Source organism: Physeter macrocephalus, chromosome 4 (genome assembly GCF_002837175.3).
Source record: "Physeter macrocephalus isolate SW-GA chromosome 4, ASM283717v5, whole genome shotgun sequence".
Taxonomy (NCBI): Eukaryota; Metazoa; Chordata; class Mammalia; order Artiodactyla; family Physeteridae; genus Physeter; species Physeter macrocephalus.
In genome coordinates, this window is record NC_041217.1 from 80,563,211 (window position 1) to 80,583,667 (window position 20,457).

The following is a 20,457-nucleotide window of genomic DNA, read 5'->3' on the forward strand; positions in this document are numbered from 1 at the left end:
CAGTGGGGCGGGCGGTGGGAGGGGTCTGGTAGTGGAGGGTGATGGAGGTGCAGGGGTTCAGGAGTCGACAGTAGGACTAGCTGGAGACCTAAATCTGTAATCGCTTCCGGGGAGGAGGACTTGGGGAGACAGGAGGGCGTGGGCGTGTCTGGTATGGGATGCCTTGCAAAGGAGGGGGCCTTGCGGAGATGTGTGGGTGGTTCATTTGAGGAATCGTTTTCTTCCTTTTTGCCCTTTGATTTGCCAAAAGGGAGAGTCCCCATGGTCTCTGTTCAAGTTTTGGAAACTTTCTCTTTGGGTGGGCCTAATCACATACTACTTCATTATAGAACTGCCCAGGGCCTTTTCTGATACTGAGCACAAACGTAGGGAATATGGCAGAAGAAAGGAAGCCTATGCTGGGCTTCGTGGGCAAACTCCCCAGTGGGACCACACCTGGAAACTCAGGCAAGACTCGCTGCCCTTTGTGCATGGGGCTTTTCAAAGCCCCCAGGCTCTTGTCTTGTTTGCACACAGTTTGCACCACCTGTCTGGAGCAGCTGGAACCCTTCTCAGTAGTGGACATCCGAGGGGGAGACTGACACAAGCTCTGAGGGGTCAGTTTTCCAGGAACTCAAGCCACGCACTCTGCAGCCTCAGATTGGCATCCTCTGTCCGGTATGTGATGCTCAGGTGGACCTGCCCATGGGTGGAGTGAAGGCTTTAACCACAGACCACCTGGCCGTGAATGATGTGATGCTGGAGAGTCTGCGTGGGGAAGGCCAGGGCCTGGTGTGTGACCTGTGCAGCGACAGGGAAGTGGAGAAGAGGTGTCAGACCTGCAAAACCAATCTCTGTCACTTCTGCTGCCAGGCTCATAGGTAAAGATGGGATACCCCACCTGGTGTGGCTTAAGAACGGAGTACAAAGAGGTGTCAAGACAGAGAAATAACCTTGGTGAGCAGATGGAAAGGAAAGCTTGAATTCCATGGAAGGTCAGAGAGCAATATACAATGTGATTACAGATATTCCAGAACAGTAGTTAACTCCTGCAGCCTTTATATAATACCCATGATAATTATAGCATCAAAGGTTTGCAGAGTCCTTTTCAGTTTACAAAGCACATTTACACTTTCCTTGGATCATCAATCATTTGTATAGTGAATAATTGTACTGGTTGCTAGAGAAAGTGAATGAGTATAATGACAAAGCCCCTGCCCTCGATCTCATTTGATCCTTGCAACTCATAGAAAAGCAGGCAATGTTTTCATCCCTATTTATTATTTGAGGAAACTGAAGCTCAGCAGTATGTGATTTGCCAAGGTCCCATAGCTGGTAAGTAGTGTATAACAGAACTGAATTTAAAATCCAGATCTTCTGACTGCCTTCTATGCTTTTGCTACTAATTTCTGCTGCCTTCCCAGTATAAGGTGCTGATTAGTGGGGCACAACCTCAGCCTTTGCCTTGTACCCCAGTGTTACTCTGGAACTTGGTGAGGTGGGCTGGTAGGTGCGTATTGGGGTGCAGATTATGTCTTTTAGGGTGTTTGGTGAACAGTTTGTCACATAAATCACTTTGTCCCTTTCAGACCCCCTTCCCCCATTCCAGAACATCACAATGTAAGATGGCCAAGGTTTTAGGATTAGCCTACCCTAGTTTTTAAGTTCTGCCTTCCATGTGTTTTCTGGCCTCACCAACAGAACAAGTTAGTCGTCTTCTGTCTTTCTATTTTTAACTTGTATTTTGACTACTTTGCTGCCAGCTAAACAGCTGACCCTATCTTGTCTACAGCCACTCTTCTGGTGCCGGAATAGGCATGTAAGCTTGATGTTGCTATAATGCTAACAGGGAAAATCTGAACAGTTACCATGGTTTCCTAGGGATTTCCCTGAATCTCTAGAGGGCTACAGAAAAGGGGAATTAGAGGTTTGATTTTACTGACCACTGATTTTGCTCTCTCTAATAATGTTGATGACTCTTGTTGAGGAAAATTCTAGCTTGCTGCTTTGGGTGACGTAGGCACTAGTCAAAGGAAATGCTTTACCAGAGTGTTAGGTGGAAGCTGAGGGAGACTGTCGTGGCCAGCTAGCTGCTTTTTAATTGCCTGAGGTTTATTGCTGTGCCATCTGGCACAGGTCTGGTCTCTTGTTGCTGGGTCTCCACTGTGCTCTCCCCTCTAGCTTGCTGCAGGAGTAGGCTGTGGCTCTTGCCTAAACCTGACAAATTAATTCTTTGGGGAAAGTTCCAGTATGTAGCCTTAGCATTGCAACCTCTGGCAAAGTCAGGTGCCGAGTCAGAGAGCCCTAGCCTACTGTCATTTAATCCTATACAACAGCCCTTTCAGGTAGGTATTATCCTCACGGTACGGAAGAGGAACTGGAATCCGAGAGGGTCATGTGGTTAGTAAGAGGTTAGAATGAGGAACCGAACCCAGATTTGCTGGACCTCAGAGCCCGTGCTCTTAAAACTGCTGGACTGTTTCCCAAGTAGAGTTGTCCCCTCATTTCCCGTCCCCGACTCTGTTTGCCCCTAGGCGGCAGAAGAAGATGACTTACCATCCCATGGTGGACCTGAAAGACTTGAAAGGCTACAGCCAGATTGGGAAACCCATTCCGTGTCCCGCTAACCCTGCGGAGGAGCTGAGACTGTTCTGTGAGCTCTGTGACCAGCCCGTGTGCCGGGACTGCATGGTGGGGGAGCACCGGGAGCACCCCTGCGACCTCACCAGCAACGTTGTCCACAAGCACGGGGACTCCGTGCGGGAGCTCCTCAAAGGCACCCAGCCCCACGTGGAGGCCCTGGAGAAGGCCCTGGCACAGATCAAAGGGACCAACAGTGCCCTGCAGGAACGGGTGGAGGCTGTGGCCGCCGACGTCCACACCTTCTCCGAGGGCTACATCAAGGCCATCGAGGAGCATCGGGACAAGCTGCTGAAGCAGCTGGAAGACATCCGGATCCAGAAGGAAAACTCCCTGCAGCTGCAGAAGGCACAGCTGGAGCAGCTGCTGGCAGACATGCAGACTGGAGTGGAGTTCACCGAGCGCTTGCTGACCAATGGCTCCGACCTGGAGATCCTCATCACCAAAGGGGTGGTCATGGAACGGCTCACAAAGTTGAACAAAGTGGCATATAGTGCCCATCCTGGAGTGAACGAGAAGATCACCTTCTCTCCTAAGGAGAAAGCAGGCCTGTGCCGTGGCTATGAAGTTTATGGGGCCATCAATACCAAAGAGGTCGATCCAGCCAAATGTGTCCTTCAAGGGGAAGGTAGGAAGGCATTTCCCACTGGCATTGAGAGGACAGTGGACAGGACATGGTGTTAAAGACATGTGGCTTTTTCAGCCATGGTCTTCATTTAGCTAGGGAGAGAGACATATGGATCCAATGGATGGTGACCCCACCCTTGTCCTTTTCTTTCTGATTTGTTCTGGTCAGGGTACAGTTAAGATCCCTACAGGGGTGAAGCTTGACCCTTTTCCAGTGGAGAAAAGTAGTAACTACCAAGGAACTCAAGGATCATGCTGTTTCTCTCAGATGACAGGACAGAGGTAGTGCCCATAGGAGATAACAGCATAGACCTCAGGGCAGGGCAGAATCCTGCCTGTTCAGAGAGGATGTCTTGGACCAAGTTCTGAAGAGAGTTTCTGAGGAGTGAGGATGACAGGATTATGGTTTGCTTTCTTCTATGCCCTTTTTGGTTCATGTAAGCCACATGTTGGCATTTGAAGGAATATGGTAGGCATTTCAGTCAGTAGAGGGGAAAAACAATTTCTTTTGACCACATTGTTCTCTTCCTAAAGGAAGCACATTGATCAAACATATATTTCACAGATCAGTCTTCACAGGAAGACTGTATTGTAGAGTCATCCTAACTGGCACAGGAATTCTTACCTGTTCGGAGGTCACAGATCCCTTTGAGAATGATCTCTCCCCAAGAAACACCCATTAATTTGGGCATACAATTTCAGGAGATTCTTAGACCCTTCGTAGGCCTCATAGTTCACGAACCCCAGGTTAAGAAGACTGTTTCATCCGACTTCTGGACCAGAGGCTGTAGCTATTGAATATGCCCCCAACACCATGGCACAGCTACCACGCTGTGGAGGACTTCACAGCATGAAGAGTCCCAGGTGGTCACCTTGTACCCCCTGCCTCTTCCAGCAGGATCTGCAGCTCAGAGAGGGTAGTTTGGGGTTACCAGCCTCTCTCACGGTGTCCAGAGGTTTTTTCTCTGAATACCTACATCAAGCCTGAGTATTTTCAAAGCTTCCTTAAGGCTGAAATTAAGGTCCAGGATCCTATATGATCCAAGAGCAGCTGCTGGCTGAGACAGAAGCAGGCTCACCAGGAGTGACTCCCAAGAGGTAGGCAGGGGAGAGAAAAGAAAGGGAGGAAACTGGAAACACAACCTTTTGTTCTAAAGAGAAAAGGCAAGATGGTGTCTGATCTGGGGATACAGTCACGCAGTTGGCCTTTGAGGTGAGGAAGGAGTGTTTATCTTCCGCAGATCTCCACAGAGCCCGAGAGAAACAGACAGCCTCTTTCACCGTCATGTGTAAGGATGCAGCAGGAGAGAGCATGGGCAGGGGAGGAGAGAACATTCAAGTCGCAGTAGTCCCTAAAGATAAGAAAGACAGGTTTGTATTATATACTCAGGCGTCACAGGTAATGAGCGGTGATGCGACTGGAAACCCGAGGTCCTTTGCAGTAGTGGGGCTGTAACTGCAGTAGTTCCAGCCTACCTCCCCATGATGCCATTGAAAAGTGCAATAGGACCAAGTGGACCAGATGTGTTTCCTTGTGTGGGTTTTAGGCCTGTATTCAATTCTCTCCCAAAGGTCTGATCTGCCCCTCAGACTGTCTTCATCCCAAGCTTCGAATAGACTGAAAAATATTCCGTGTTAGACTGAATGGTGCCCTTCTCAAAATTCAGCCTCACTTTGCTACTAAATTGTGCTGGGAGCAAAGTTATACGTCTCTGGAATTAGAGGAGGGAGGAGGGAGGACGAAGAGCAGGAGGGTACAACAGAAGCTGACGGGAGAGAACAGTGACGCTTTCAAGGAATTCATCAGAACATCAGATTAAATCAGCATTTATGTTGCTTACCTTCTGTTGTAAAATTAATTTCCGAGACAAGTAGAAGATACATCCTGCCTGGGGGACATTTAAAATTAATACTGGATTTATGGTGTAGAGCAGGGGTCCGTAGCCCCGTTAGGAACCGGGCCGCACAGCAGGAGGTGAGTGGCAGGCAAGCGAGCGAAGCTTCATCTGCCGCTCCTCATCTCTCACATTACTGCCTGAACCATCCCCCCTTCCCCACCCCATCCGTGGAAAAATTGTCTTCCACGAAACCAGTCCCTGGTGCCAAAAAGTTTGGGGACCACTGGTGTAGAGTTTACATCCTAAAATAGTGGGCAACTGAAGCAGGCTTGTGAGAATGAATGGTATTTTTGAACTCTCACCTCCATCCAGTCCAGTCAAAACGATGGTCCACGATAACAAGGATGGGACATACTATGTTTCCTATACCCCCAAGGAACCTGGCATCTATACTGTGTTCGTCTGTGTCAAGGAACAACATGTGCAGGTGAGTGAGACCTTACCTGTGCTTCCCTGACCTTCTTTCACCCTGGCCCCCCTGGGTTTTGTCATCTTAGTATGTGGAGACATTTCTCACAGGATCAGCTGTATAGAGGGCTTGAACAGGATTCTCTTCTTTCTTACTTCGCCTCACTTTAGAAATGGCCCAGATTTTGCAGCTCTTATTCTTACGAGAGGATGCTGGTGACCATAAGAACTCTGTATCCCTACTTTACCTCCTGGCAGTTGTGCTTGTATTTTATCATTCTCCCAGTTTGTTGGAATTTTTAATTTGGGAAAGATGCCTTCATCAGAGGGGCCAATCTACCAGTGGATAAGCATACACACGTTTGAGCAATATTATCTAGCTCAGGATTTTCCAGCTTTTTCAGACTATGACCAGACATGGACTTACTGGAACACCATTGGGAGAGTTATGCCCTCTCTTCTTGACTGACCAGTCATCTATCTGCCTAACCATCTGCCCAGATAATTCTCTACTCTGTTTATATGTATATGCTTGTCTGTTACCTCCACAGATACATGTAACAGATACATGTAACACTTTCTGGTTTAGAGATTATGAATTTTAGAAAATTGGGTAGGGCTTCCCTGGTGGCGCAGTGGTTGAGAGTCCGCCTGCCGATGCAGGGGACACGGGTTCGTGCCCCGATCCGGGAAGATTCCCACATGCCACGGAGAGGCTGGGCCCGTGAGCCATGGCCGCTGAGCCTGCGCGTCCGGAGCCTGTGCTCCGCAACGGGAGAGGCCACAACAGGGAGAGGCCTGCGTATCGCAAAAAAAAAAAAAAAAAAAAAAAAAAAAAAAAAATTGGGTAATATTCAACATGTCCAGCAGAATCTCTGCTGACATTTGAGCTGTCAGGTTTCCCCCAACCAGAAATCAACACTGACAGGGACAATAAAACACCATAGAGCATCATGATGTGTTAGGCTTGTGGTCTGTGCCCTAGGAAGACTCATTTTCAATAGCCACTTGCTGCTTGCCTAATTACAGGATGTCAGACGGGTTAGGTGTTTTTTTTTTTAAATTTATTAATTATTTATTTGTAAATTTATTTTGGCTGCATCGGGTCCTCGTTGCTGTGCGCGGTCTTTCTCTAGTTGTGGTGAGTGGGGGCTACTCCTCATTGTGGAACGTGGGCCTCTCATCGCAGTGGCTTCTCCCATTGCAGAGCACGGGCTCTAGGCGCGCAGGCTTTGGTAGTCGTGGCGCACAGGCTCGGTAATTGTGGCACGCGGACTCAGTAGTTGCGGCACATGGGCCCAGCCGCTCCGCGGCATGCGGGATCCTCCTGGACCAGGGCTCAAACCCGTGTCCCCCGCATTGGCAGATGGACTCCCAACCACTGCGCCACCAGGGAAGCCCGGGTTAGGTGTTTTTACAAACATTATTTCACTTTTCCTCCAAATCACTGAGGCATAAGGATCATCATCCAACTGGACCAAGAAAACAAACTTGCCACAATACACAGTACCTGTGTGGCAAAATCATAATTTGAACCCATAGCTTTGAACTCCAGGTTGTTTTTAAAATAGATTGTAAACTCTTTAAAGGAAGAGAGATTTAACATTTGAAAGGCTTCTAAGGTGCCAGCCTCTCTGCTTTGTGCTTTTGCAGAACGTGTGGTTCTCATGCAGGGATAGGCACATAGCAACACTTATTAAATATTTACTGTTTAACATAGGGTAGAAATTGGAGAATGGAAGTTATCCTTGAAGGAAAATAGGCAGGAGAGTTTCTAATCTGAGAATTATTAACCACAGGCTCTTGACCTTCCTCCCTTCCATCTATCTTCACCAACTCAGAGTGAGGGGATGGGTAAACAGTTGTGTCCAGGATGGAGGGGTGGAAGGAGAGGAGCTGGCTCAGTATGTGAGGAGAAGGGATGTGTGGCTGAGAAACTGGAGAAAGGACCACAGATGTCCTCACCTTGTGGTTGTGTGCTCTATAGTTACCCAAGCTTGATCAGGAATGGAGGAGATAGAGACCAAGGTCAGTGACGTGAAAGCACAGTTGGGTTTCCTAGTGTATCAGGTGGTCTGCGTGCTGGAAGAGCAGCACGGATTCCGTGACTCCCCGTCTCACTGCATTTGTATCTGGCCCCGTCCAGCTCAGCGCCCAGCTGGTTGCTGTCCCCCAGTCGGTTTCCCTCCTGCTGTCCTCATCCCTCCAGGGACAGGCCCTGCGACTTACACTCCGTTTAGTGTGTGATGCTCAGCACACCCCTGTTGACTCACAAGGTGCTGTTCTTTGCTCTTGGTCTGAACACTGAAGGGCTCACCATTCACTGTGACCGTGAGGAAACGGCACCGCTCACACCCAGGCGTATTTCACTGCTGCACGTTCTGCTCCAGCGGAGGCCAGAAGACTGCTCGCTGCGCATGTGGAGGCACCATGCCGGGTAAGGAGAACCAGTCGCTCCTGAAAGCCCTCGCTCTCCCTCTGCTGCTGTCTCCCGGCCGCGGGATCAGCTACCACAGCGACCAGCTTCGGGGTGTTCAGACTTAGGCTTTGTTTCTAGGAATGCAGTCTGTGCATATAAATATATCACAGTTCTAAAAGTTTCATTTAAAGCTTCTTCATTCTGGAAACTGAAATAGCAAGCTGCAAAGTTCTGAGTTTTTTAGTTTTGATACAGTCCACCAATCCTAGGAGCCCTGTGCTTCTCCTAGAATGCTCGATTTCAGCCTGTACCCTTTCCAACAGCCTGAGCAGTGTCAAAGATGTAAACCCGCTCCATTCCTTTTAAAACCTTACAGAAATTCCAAACAAGGCAGGGATGGGAGAACAGATGAATAAATTAACTGAAACAGGTCTGGCTCTTTTCTTGGGGGAAGGGAGGGTGGGCAAGAGGGTCAGCTCAGGCAAGAGATCTAATTATTTTCAGTATTCTGTGGTTTCCTTACTCCAACGGTGGGCCTTAAGATAGGCTCTTGTAAACTTTCATAGAAACACTTCAGGATCTATTTTATTTCCACCACTCTGCCCTTCCCTTTCATCTAGATTATGTTACAGTTAAAATCCAAACTAGGGCTTCCCTGGTGGCGCAGTGGTTGAGAGTCCTCCTGCCGATGCAGGGGACACGGGTTCGTGCCCCGGTCCGGGAAGATCCCACATGCCGCAGAGCGGCTGGGCCCGTGAGCCATGGCCGCTGAGCCTGCGTGTCCGGAGCCTGTGCTCCGCAACGGGAGAGGCCACAACAGTGAGAGGCCCGCGTACCGCAAAAAAAAAAAAAAAAAAATCCAAACCAGTCCTTCTGAGTTAGAAGAGTGTTAAAATAACACTCTTCTTAGAACTTCAGCTAACCTTAATTGCTTTGCTATCATCAGTCTTGAGAGTTCTCCTGACTACAGAGGCGTCGAATAGCTTGTTCCTCTTGCCGGGTTTTTATTAGACGTTTTCACATCCATGAGTCTGAATGTCGCCAGGAGCATTAATTTCCGTGGTAACTGCTGGACTTTCCTCTAATGGTGGTTCTCCCCTCTCCTCTTTGAACCATGCAGGTGGGTACCTAGGCTGTGGCCACGGACACAAAGGCCACCCGGGGCGCCCCCACTGGTCGTGCTGTGGGAAGTTTAACGAGAAGTCAGAATGCGCGTGGGCAGGTGGGCAGAGCGCAGCGAGCAGTCTACTGAGGACGGTGGCCCTCTGATGGCTTCCTGGGTCTGTGGTCACAGCTGCGGCCAGCACAGCTTCAGATCACCAGAGGACCCCTGACCTTAATTCTGAAGAAACTGATAGAATTTAAAACAAAGTGCCTTATGTTATACCCTTGAGTCCAAAAGTACCTTTTTGTGAGTTACTCACTGATTGTACGTGCAGGTGGTCGAGCACCAGAGACCACACTACATTTCTCTTCTTCTTGGCCAAAGGTCTTTGGGGGGAGGGGAGGCAGTCAGCTGTCTCGTTAAAGTTAATACCAGATGGTGCCCCTCATTAGTGTCCTTTTAAAACATATATACTGTAGTCCAGTAGGAGAGCGACTGTACAAAATGGCTAAAATAGAGTTTAGAATCATACAGTGTGTATCTTAGTTCATCTTCAAAAGCAGACAGATCTTTGAAACTAGAGGTTGTTAATCAAAGCTGGCTTTATAGGAGGAGTATAATGTATGCATTACTGTTTTAAAACAGTGTCAGTGTGTGCATGTTTTTGTATGACTGAGCCCATTCATTGTTAAGTCTAATAAACTCGTTAGAAATAATGTACTCATGTAGACTAGCAATATAGTATGTAGATGTGATCTCAGTTGTAAACAGAAAAATCTAATTGAATAAACTATGTATCACCCCCTCAAAAAAAAAAAAATGTCCTTTCTATACCAAGGAGGCTCCTTTCTGTTTTGTACAGACATGGAGGTACCCATGCCATTGGAATTTAGCACTCACGGGGGTAATTTAGTTCCTCACTTTTTGATGTATAACTTTCTTATTTCTCCCTGAGCTATGTGTCATTTAGATATTTCCCTCAGAGAATAAAAACCTCCTTTCCTCCTATCCACTTGCTGCTAGCACACTTTAAATGGATTATAATGTGATATTGCTGTTTAGGTGGACAGCCGCCATTTCCCCTCTACACCACGTTCACGTCATAACCCCAGAGCCTAGAAGATTACTGTTTGGTCAGGGGCAGACACGTAGTCCGTAAATAAAGGGGAATGCTGTTGAAATAGGACCTCATAAATTCCTTGCAGATGTACTCATGCCAGGCGATCCAGATACCTTCATCCTCTTCACATCTCTCACCCTCTTTGTCTTTTAGAGAACCGTCTTCAGTTTTGTCTGTATACCTAGGAAGTTAACTAGAAGCTTTGACTCCTAGAGCATGCCTGCTTAACTGAAGAGAATTCTTGGGAGAGGAAGTACACAGCACTGGTGCCCCAGCCCTGCCGTGGTCTTCACTGTATATAGTTTGTGTGTTCTTCTGGGACACTTGATTTCTTATATAGCAAAAACTCAGCATGTATTAAATATAATTATTGAAATCTGCAATGTAAGATCCATTAAGAAGTAACTCATTGGAATGGTGAATTGGGTCAGGCAAAGGAAGTGAAATAATTAGACAAAAAACACTGTCAGGTTATCCTGGAAAAATTTCCTCAAGGCTGATTGATAGACGTGAGCTACATTGTAGCTGTAAATATGAAGATATTTACTATATTTTCTCCCTTTTCTGGAAAGATTCCCTTCAGCCCTCTCTCTGACCAAAATCTGATATTCCCAGAAGACCCTGATGGCCCTGTAACCCTCTGAAATTATTATTTGCTCTTCCTCACTCCTTATAATCACTGGGCCCAGAAGTCAGGTAGGAGTCCTTTAGCTCAGCACTGCTGCTTTAAGATCAGTGGTTGTCAACTGATGTTGTGAATTTGTCCCCCAAGGATGTTTAGTAAAGTCTCAGACATTTTTCCTTGCCACAGCTGGGGGCAGGGTGCCACTAGCATCACTTGGGTAGAAGTCAGAAATGCTGCTTATGCTCAGTTCTGGCCAGCTTCCCACAATGAAGAATTATTCAGTCCGAAGTGTTAATAGCGCTGCTGTCGAGAAATCCCGTTCTAGACCATTATTCTGCCTCCTTTAAAAATGGCCACCCTTGAAGCTCAGGCCTTTATGCAAGCTGTTACCCCTACGTGGTTCAGCCATCTACAGAGCCCTGAGTCATTCCCCCTTTTTCCTTGAAGATTTTAGCACCAAACTTGCTGCTACTCCAGTACTACTCATCAGTCTTAGAATAATTCAATATCCACGAAGACATCTTGACTCCATGACTCTGTTCTTTTTTCCCTCACCCAGCAGTCAGTCATACCCTAGACCTTGATTCCAGCTGCTCCCTCTGCATAATCTCAACTTCAAGCATCCTGCAACCACGACCTCCCATCTTTCCAGCTCACCCACCTGACTCTACGAATTCTTCTACCTCCCTAAAATCCCTAGTGCAGTGACCGCCTTCCCACTATTCCCTTACCCCGCCTCATGTCCTTTCCTTCATCCTCACTCAGTTTAGACTCTACAGAGCACCATCACACTCTTGCATGTAGTCTCCCTCTGTCCTTTTTGCCTGGCAAAACCCCAGATTAGATCCAGATCTCCATCTAGCCCAACTGAATGATCCTGGAGAAAAATACAAATGTATGATGACTAGTTTCCCTTTAAATCTATGACCACTGATCTTGATGGGCTCTTAGCATTGCCCAGTAGTCTTGACATCTAGTCCATTTATTCTCCACTCTCCTAGACAATTATATTTCCTACTTTCTTCTCCTCAAATTGCAATTTGTACTCCACTTCCCCTCTCCACTTATGATCTTGCTTCCTATTTCACCAACAAAACAAAAGAATTCAGAAGAGAATTTCCTGACCTTCCCACCATATCTACAAATCTACCTATAAGCCTATCAAAAGCAAACTTTTATATGAGCTCTCATTCCATCTCTACAACCCAGCAACGTTGCTCCAGTAATTTTCCCCTCTACTGGATTGCTAATTTCAGAAAATAAACATGCTACAATATTCCCTATCTTAGAAAACAAATTTCCCTTGATTTTTGTACGAGACTTCTAGGGCTGCCATATAGAATACCACAGACTGGGTGGTTTGAACAACAGAAATTTCTTTTCTCACAGTTCTGGAGGCTGAAGTCCAAGGTGCCAGCGGGGTTGGTTTCTCCTGAGGCCTCTCCCTGGCTTGCAGATGGCCACCTTCTCCTGTGTCATCACATGGCCTTTTTTCTGCACATGCATCCCTGATGTCTCTCCCTCTTCTTATTAAGACACCAGTCCTACTGAATTAGGGTTCACCCATATGATCTCATTTAACCTTAATTATCTCCTTAAAGGCCCTGTCTCCAAATACAGTCACATTAGGGGCTAGGACTTCAATCTATGAATTTGTGGGGAACACAGATCAGTCCATAACAATTTTTTCATCCCCCTCTGACAGCTGCTCCGTTTTTCTGCTTCCCTTTAAAAAGACCTCAAAAAAAAATTGTTTGCTATCTCTACTTCCCCTCCTTGAATTCTCTCCTGGATCTAATCCAGTCTTTAATCCTCACCACTCCATTGAAACAGCTCTTGAAAAGGTCACCTGTAATATCCATGTTATGGAATCCAATGGTCAGTTCTTGATCTTTATCCTCTTTGACCTATCAACAGCATTTAACACAGCTGATCACTTTCCCCTCCAAGAAAGATCTTCTTCACTTGGTTTATCTGGCATCACTCTTCTTCTTCTTCTTTTAAATAAATAAACAAATATTTATTTATTTATTTATTTATTTATTTATTTTTGGCTGTGTTGGGTCTTCGTTGCTGTGCTTGGGCTTTCTCTAGTTGCGCCGAGCGGTGGCTACTCTTTGTTGCAGTGCGCGGGCTTCTCATTGCAGTGGCTTCTCTTGTGGTTGTGGAGCACAGGTTCTAGGCGCGTGGGCTTCAGTAGTTGTGGCATGAGGGCTCAGTAGTTGTGGGTCACGGGATCTAGAGCACAGGCTCAGTAGTTGTGGTGCACGGGCTTAGTTACTCTGTGGCATGTGGGATCTTCCCAGACCAGGGATTGAACCCACGTCCCCTGCACTGGCAGGCAGATTCTTATCCACTGCATCACCAGGGAAGTCCCGCATCACTCTTCTTAATCACTTATCTCATTGACTTCCTTTCTCTAGTTCCTCATCTCTCCAGTCTCTACACATTTAAGAGCTCCATGGATTAGTTTCTGCATTTTTATCTTCCCCCCACTTCCTAGGTGATTTCATCCTCTCATGAGTTTAAGTACCTTTTATACACTGATGACTCCTAAATTTATCTCCAGCTCCAAACTCCATATGATTATATCCAAGAGCTTACTTAACATCTCCACTTGGATGTATCATAGGCACCTCATCTTTAAGATGTCCAGAACAGAACTCTCAATTTCCAATTCTCACTGCCCAACTGACCACCAGCACCAAAGTGTTTTTCCTGCAGTCTTCTCCATCTCTTTGAAAGGAATGTCCAAATGCACTCTTACAGGGGGTGGAGCCAGTCACCTTGGAAACATCCTTGACTCCCCCTCAGGCATTATGTCCAATCCACTGGCAAATCTTATCTGCCATCCCTTCAAAATACATCTGCTGAGCATTGCTCTCTGCCTACACTGCTAACCACACTGGTCTGAGATACCATGATTTCTCACCTGGACTTTTGCAATGGCCTTCTAACTAGTCTCTCTGCTTTCACTCTCAACTGTCTACAGTCTATTCTCCACCCAATAGTCCTTTTAAAATACATCAGATCGTGTCACTCGCCTTGCTCAACAACCTCCAAAGGCCTCCCATCTTACTCAGAACAGCCTTTACATCAGCATGTAAGACCTTGAAGGACCTGGATCCTTGCTCTTCTCTCTTTCCTACCCATCCCCCCACCCCCATCACTCTATTCCAGCCAAACTGGCCTGCCTGGGGCCCCTCAAACTCTGTCTTGAAGCCTTTACAATCACTGCCCCTCCACCTGGAATGCCCTTCTCACGGATACCTACATGATTCACTCTCATTTTCCTCAGGTTTCTGCTCCTTTGTCAAAACCATCTTATTGGAGAGGTCCCTAACTACCCTGTATAAAATAGCAACTACTCACTCCAAGACTCTGTATCATCCTTAGTCTGCTTCATCACCATCTAACATATATATTCTATTTCTTTATTGTCTGTCCTCTTATCCTAGACCGTAAGGTCTATGAAGGCAGGGATATGACATTTATTGACCACTATACTATCCCCATGGAAGACAGTTCCTGGCACATAGTAGAGGCTTAATCAATATTTTGTTGAATGAATACAGATCTAATTGGTAAGAGTTTTTGGTGTGGATCTCCTTGGCATCTGTTTCTACAGGCCAGACTTCCCTTCCCTCAGACTGACATTTTTCCTTCAACCAAATACCACGTGGATAAAAAAACCTCAGCCTTCTCTCAGAACTGTTGGATAAATTATATGCACCTTAGGCACCAGCCTTGAATTTTCCAATTACCTCAGACATCTAGGGAATTGCTTGCCATGAGGAAGCTTGTTGTTTTACATCATTTTGCCCCATGTGTCTTTTAATGAATCAGATTTCAGAACTGAGGATAAAAAGCTTATCATTTATTTCAGTTGGAAAAAGCTTTTGGTAATTGGGTAACTCTACTGTAGATGAAGTTCTATTGCAACAGAAAATTTCTATAAGATACCTAGGTTTTGGCAAATGCCCTACCCTTTATGCAATATTAATGGTAACAGTTCCACTACAGATATTTAAAGTTTGTGCAGGGGTGGGGGGTGCGGTGGAATGGGGCTGTTATTTGATATGTGCTACAATGGAGTGTAAACCTACCTGAAAGACTTGGCAAAGCAAGACTGATCTGCAGAGCCCAAGATTCCAAGGTGAGGACAAAAAGAAGTCTCAGGATTTAGGAACTGTCCCCAGCATAACAAAGTGCTTCAGAAACCACCTTTGAGTTGTGAGCACTGAAGCATCAACAAGGTGCAGCAGCATGATGTAAGCTATATCTCTGGTGTTACAGGTAGGAGAAAACGGGCCGCAAATTACAGCCTCCGTCCCCTGGGTAAACACCTGGGCCATCTTGGATAACAAACATACACACATACCTGCCAGCCCACCCATTCTCTAATCTCTAAAATGCAGCAGTCACTCAGCTTTACTCCAGAGGATGTATACCTGTGTGTTAGGTTTTTCTCAATTAAGAGGTGGTTGGGTGAAGTGAATGATAATTAAAAGCAGAATATAGGAAGAGGCATTTCACTCTTTGCCTTATTAGCTTCTACGTATTGATTTCAATTTCTTCAACACTTCCTCAGAGAAGTTCTCCTTAACTAGGTCAAATCCCTGTTCTAAGCCCCCCCAGCCACGCGGACTCCCCCGCCACTGTAGCACTCATCACAATGGCCACTTCGCAGCCACGCGTGATGATCTGATTAATGCCTGTCTCCCCTTCTAGGCTGGAAGCCTCAGGAGGACAGGAACTGTTTTGGGTTTTGCTTATCCTTATGTTTTCAGTGCCCAGGAGGGCCCTGGCATGTTTAATATATGTTTTTAAATTAATGTATGAATAATTAAGCAGTAAAAGTATTCTTCCCATCCTTCCTTTCATATGTAATCTCTTCCTACACTCAGATTTAGCTAAGCATTGTGGTGAAAAGGACTCGAGCTAGCAAAGACATCATCTTCCCTGTTCCCGGCTAGGGGTTAGGCCGTTCTTTCATTTCCATCCCCGTCCCCTGGCTACTCACTCCGGTGGTACTTTGTACTATAACCGACGCTAATTTCATTTTTACCTATGAAAACATTTTAATCGAGGTCATATGCCTACAAATTCTAAATTCTTATTGTAATTCTCTTTGTGCTTGAAGGAGTGCCTTTTAATTCTTTCTGGCTTTCTCTAGGGCTAGACGCTACATAGCAAATAGCAGTACCATATCCCACTCTGTAAACCCAAATTCTCTCAAGGCATTATGGTAGATATCAAGAGTTCAGAACACCAGAGGGGCCGCCACACCGAGCACTGGCATTTCCATGACTATCTGTGCAGGATAATCTGGCTTCACCTTTCAGCCCTGCAGAAGCTACTTCATTGCGCAAAACAGTCAGAGAGAGGAAAGAGCCCAGTATTCATACATAGCCATTCCAGCTCACATAGATGACTGCTAGAGGAAGGGGTCATGTCCCACAAAGACATCATTCCACCTATTGTGTTCATAATAACCGGATGGCAACACGAGTCCTTGGTAAGGCTTTAAAGGGCCCAGGTTCCATCCAGCCATGGCACACACGATGCCCGTTTTTGATTAACACTGCCAAAGAGAAGTCAAACTGTAAACCTTCCACGAAGGCAACTCTGTCACATAAGAAATACCTTGTAAACTGGGTGCTCAGCAATGTTGCACTTTGGTGACAGATGTTCACCATCTGGCTCTTTCAGCTGCACCCATGCTTCTATTTTATTCTCATATTCCAAGACCTGGTCCCACAGCAATAACACTAGCATTTGGATGGCACTTCATGGTTAACAAAGCATTTATTGTTCTTGCCTAAGTCTGCTGAGGTAGGCAGAGAGATGTAAAAAGAAAATCTGACAGTTATGGTGTCACATAAAGGAAGGCTGGTTGACACTGGCAGAACTCATAGGGCAGCACCTCAATTAGATCACTACACTGTGGGATGCTGCCCACTGCTAGAGGGTGGGTGCAGAGACCCACCTTGTCATGCCCTGACCTTAAGAAATGGACTCACAGTAACTAAAATGAACGTGAGCCTGAGACAGACACCAGAATGCTACTTATATTAATTCATGAGACATTTCCAGGTCTAGGACTGAAGGATGCATGTCTAGTATGACGGTGGTTCCAATTTTTGCTGTATCCGCCTCACATCGATAGCATCTCCCTGTTATAGAACACCTACCCAAGACAAGACTGAGTGGCTTTGCTAGCTTAGAATCAGAATGAGGACCACTAGAGAAACTAAGATACCAGAAGGAATATTAGAGTAGATTGGTCAATGGGCTCTGAATATATGAAGATTGTAGATTATAATCCCTGCATCCATCTTCAGACTAAAAGCAAGAATACTTGAACCTCAAAGCTGACGTTGCCTCTCTCCTAAACAGTACCTGGAAAGGACACTGACAGTGTTCACCTAACACGCCTTCTGACTGACATGACTCATCTGTCGATCTGGTCGAATGGGGTATGGTGTGTATGTGTGTTGCTAAATTCCCAGTGGAGCACAGTGAGCTGTATGCTAATCCTCACATCTTACAGATGAAAGAACTGAGGTGCCCGGGGAATCTGCAGCTAGCTGAACACCAGACAGTCAGCAAACAGCAGAGGCAGGGTTTGTACGTTCTTGCTGGCCTGGGAGCCACTGCTTCTCAGGTGACACTCCCTTTGCCCTGGTGTGTTGATCCTACAGCGTAACTCCCGAAGGGTAATCTTACATCCTCCATTTCCTGATTTTACCAGGGACTTCACTATAGCTGCCAAAGTTCTAAAAACAATGCCCACCACAAATGCGGAAACCAAAGTGTAGAGAAGTTAATGATTTTTTCAAGGCTACACCCCAGCTAAGGTGAACCTGGAAGTAGAGTTAAGTCAGAACTCTTCCTTCCAGGCCACCTGTCTTTGCCTCTGTGGGCCTTTAAACCATGTCCTTAGAGGGCACCTTTGCTTAAACAGGCCCCAGTGCCTCAGCCCATACTGTGACTGGCTTAACACAGGGCTTTGTCACCTAATCCTAACTCAAAGGAGGGCAACAGTTCTATCTAGGAAGAAATACAGTTCTTTCTAGCAGAAATTAGCTGAGTAAGTGTTTTGGAAATGACTGCCAATGGGAAGAAGGGAATCTGAATAGTTTCCCAAAGTAAGAAATTCTTAAGAGTTTGTATTAGTCAGGATACAAACTGCTATACAAACAAACACCCAAGTCTCATGGTTTTAAAAAAAATTATTGCTTGATCATGTCATAGTCCAATGTAGGTGAGCTAGGGTGAGAAGGGAGGCACATACAGGAGGCTTTGTTCCGATGTCGTTCAAGAACTGAGGCTTACCAGTCTGCCAAAGGGTCCATGGCCAGCAGTAGGTTAAGAATCTCTGACCTAGTGGCTTCACAAGTCTCTAGGGCCCTGTAGTCGTCCATCAGTTCCTTTGTATTCAGTGGGCCAACAAGAGAAGAAACAGCACAAAGACTCATTTGCAAGGTTTTAGAAAGGCAGATAAGAAATGACTCACATCACTTCTCTCCATATTCCACTGACTTAGAACTCAGTAATATGGACCCATGTAACTGCAGTGAAGACTAGGAAATGTAGTCTCTGGTGGCCAGGAGGAAAAGGAAATGGGGGTTAGTGAACACAAAGCATTATCTCTGCTACACTGTCAAACATGTTTATTGGATTATGCCAATGATAATACAAATACTAAATGACACAATAATACGAAATGAAACAATGATACTAAGTGCTACAAATACTGTAAATTTGTAAAAATACAAATACTAGAAAAATGATACAAAAATTAAATTTTATGACAAATACTACATGATATGATAGCAATATAAAATGATATAATAACACTAAATGATATGATACCAAATTCGAAATAATACGATGATACAAATACTAACCATCTACATATTACGCAGAGACCTGCTTCTGCTCAGCCCAGAAAGAGATGGTTATATGAGCAGCCTCGCTGGCAGGAGATGAAGAGATGGGATGGAGCCTGTGTTAGAAAAGGCAGTAACACTGGGTCCCCACCAGCTGAGAAGAGAAAAGCAACAGGGCTTTTTGAGCTTTTACTGAAGCTTAGGTACAACTCTCCCAGGGCTGTTTTCCAAATTCTCTAACTGTAAAGCATTTTCTCTTATCTGAAGTAATTTATTGGTTTCTACATCACACATTAAATATGTTGATTGATTAACATGACTGGTTAACCAAGTGGTTAACATGATAACTGATCCTCACTTTGAGGAGGGCTTGCAGGTGAAACTGAATGCCAACGAGAGCTCAAAGGACCAGGGTTAGGTCATTCTCCCCAGATCCTAATACAAACCAACAATGGCACTATTCTGAGCCCCATAAACAGGAAGTTAGATGCCAAAAAGGACTTTGAGATCAGCCAAGGTGAGCTTGGTGACAACTTCTCCAGTTCCTGATAGAATCTGTTTTGCCAAATCTTTCTTTTTTTCTTGGAGCTGCAAGATCTTCTCTTCCACTGTTCCCTCACAAACAAATCTGAAAAATAGATAAGCAAATAATCAAAAACCCAAAGCAGTATATCTAATGACATATTCAAACGTCTATTTATGCTTCAGTTTTTAAATAAGATTTCTTCCTTTATTTTTTCTAAGGTTTGATTAAGAACTCTATGTTTAGGAGATCGAAACAACTTAGACTAAATATATATCCATTTAAAGTGATCTGACCTTGGACTTCTCTGGTGGCGCAGTGGTTAAGAATCTGCCTGCCAATGCAGGGGACACGGGTTCGACCCCTGGACCAGTCGAAACAACTTAGACTAAATATATATCCATTTAAAGTGATCTGACCTTGGACTTCTCTGGTGGCGCAGTGGTTAAGAATCTGCCTGCCAATGCAGGGGACACGGGTTCGACCCCTGGTCCAGGAAGATCCCACATGTCACGGAGCAAATAAGCCCGTGTGCCACAACTACTGAGCCTGAGCTCTAGAGCCCGTGAGCCACAACTACTGAAGCCCGCGTGCCACAACTACCAAAGTCCGCATGCCTAGAGCCCATGCTCCACAACAAGAGAAGCCACTGCAATGAGAAGGCCACGCCCTGCGACAAAGAGTAGCCCCCGCTTGCCGCAACTAGAGAAAGCCTGCATGCAGCAACGAAGACCCAACACAGCCAAAATAAATAAATAAAATAAAAATTAAAAAATAAAGTGATCTGACCTCAAATTGACCTTATATTTCTTTCTGAAGCTGAGATAATTGAGAAGTGCCAAAATAAGCAAAAGATATCCTGATCCAAAAAAAAGTGTAGAGATCCAGCTTTTACACAAAAAGCTCCATCCTGATAAGGTCAGAAGGCCTAAAGCTTATCAAGTTTCTACTAGGAATATGCGTGCTGGTTTAAGTACAGAGTGTCTTATCTCTTGGCTAATTCACACTGAAAACAGGTTTTACAAACCGAGGAAATACCACTGTTGTCCTTTATTCACTCATTCAACAAGTGCTGATGAAGATTCACTATATGCCATGCACTATGCTAGGTGTAGGAATGGAGACTTGAACATGGTCTTGCAGTCAAAGAGAACACAAAACAAAGACATGAAAATAAACAGCAACAATAATAATATGACCTGGAAAGCACTATAACGG

General features: G+C 45.6%; 2 protein-coding genes across 3 annotated transcripts in view; one reads left to right on the forward strand and one right to left on the reverse strand.

Moving 5' to 3' along the window:
• The first annotated feature begins 92 nt into the window (after positions 1-92).
• Positions 93-10,595, forward strand: TRIM45 (tripartite motif containing 45). The gene is given in 7 exon segments (XM_007119384.3): positions 93-577; positions 579-860; positions 2,514-3,247; positions 4,488-4,617; positions 5,457-5,571; positions 7,863-7,989; positions 9,092-10,595. Coding segments are annotated over 7 exon segments (1,740 nt in total). The 5' UTR covers positions 93-374; the 3' UTR covers positions 9,241-10,595.
• Positions 10,596-17,988: 7,393 nt separating this feature from the next.
• TTF2 (transcription termination factor 2) overlaps positions 17,989-20,457 on the reverse strand; it is a 44,517-nt gene continuing 42,048 nt past the window's right edge. The window contains exon 23 of one of the 2 annotated variants that reach the window (XM_007119382.4): positions 17,989-19,344. In XM_007119382.4, coding sequence (XP_007119444.2) covers positions 19,200-19,344 — 145 coding nt within the window. In that variant the 3' untranslated portion in view covers positions 17,989-19,199. The remainder of the gene's footprint in view (positions 19,345-20,457) is intronic. The other variant, XM_007119383.4, reaches the window with a different exon arrangement.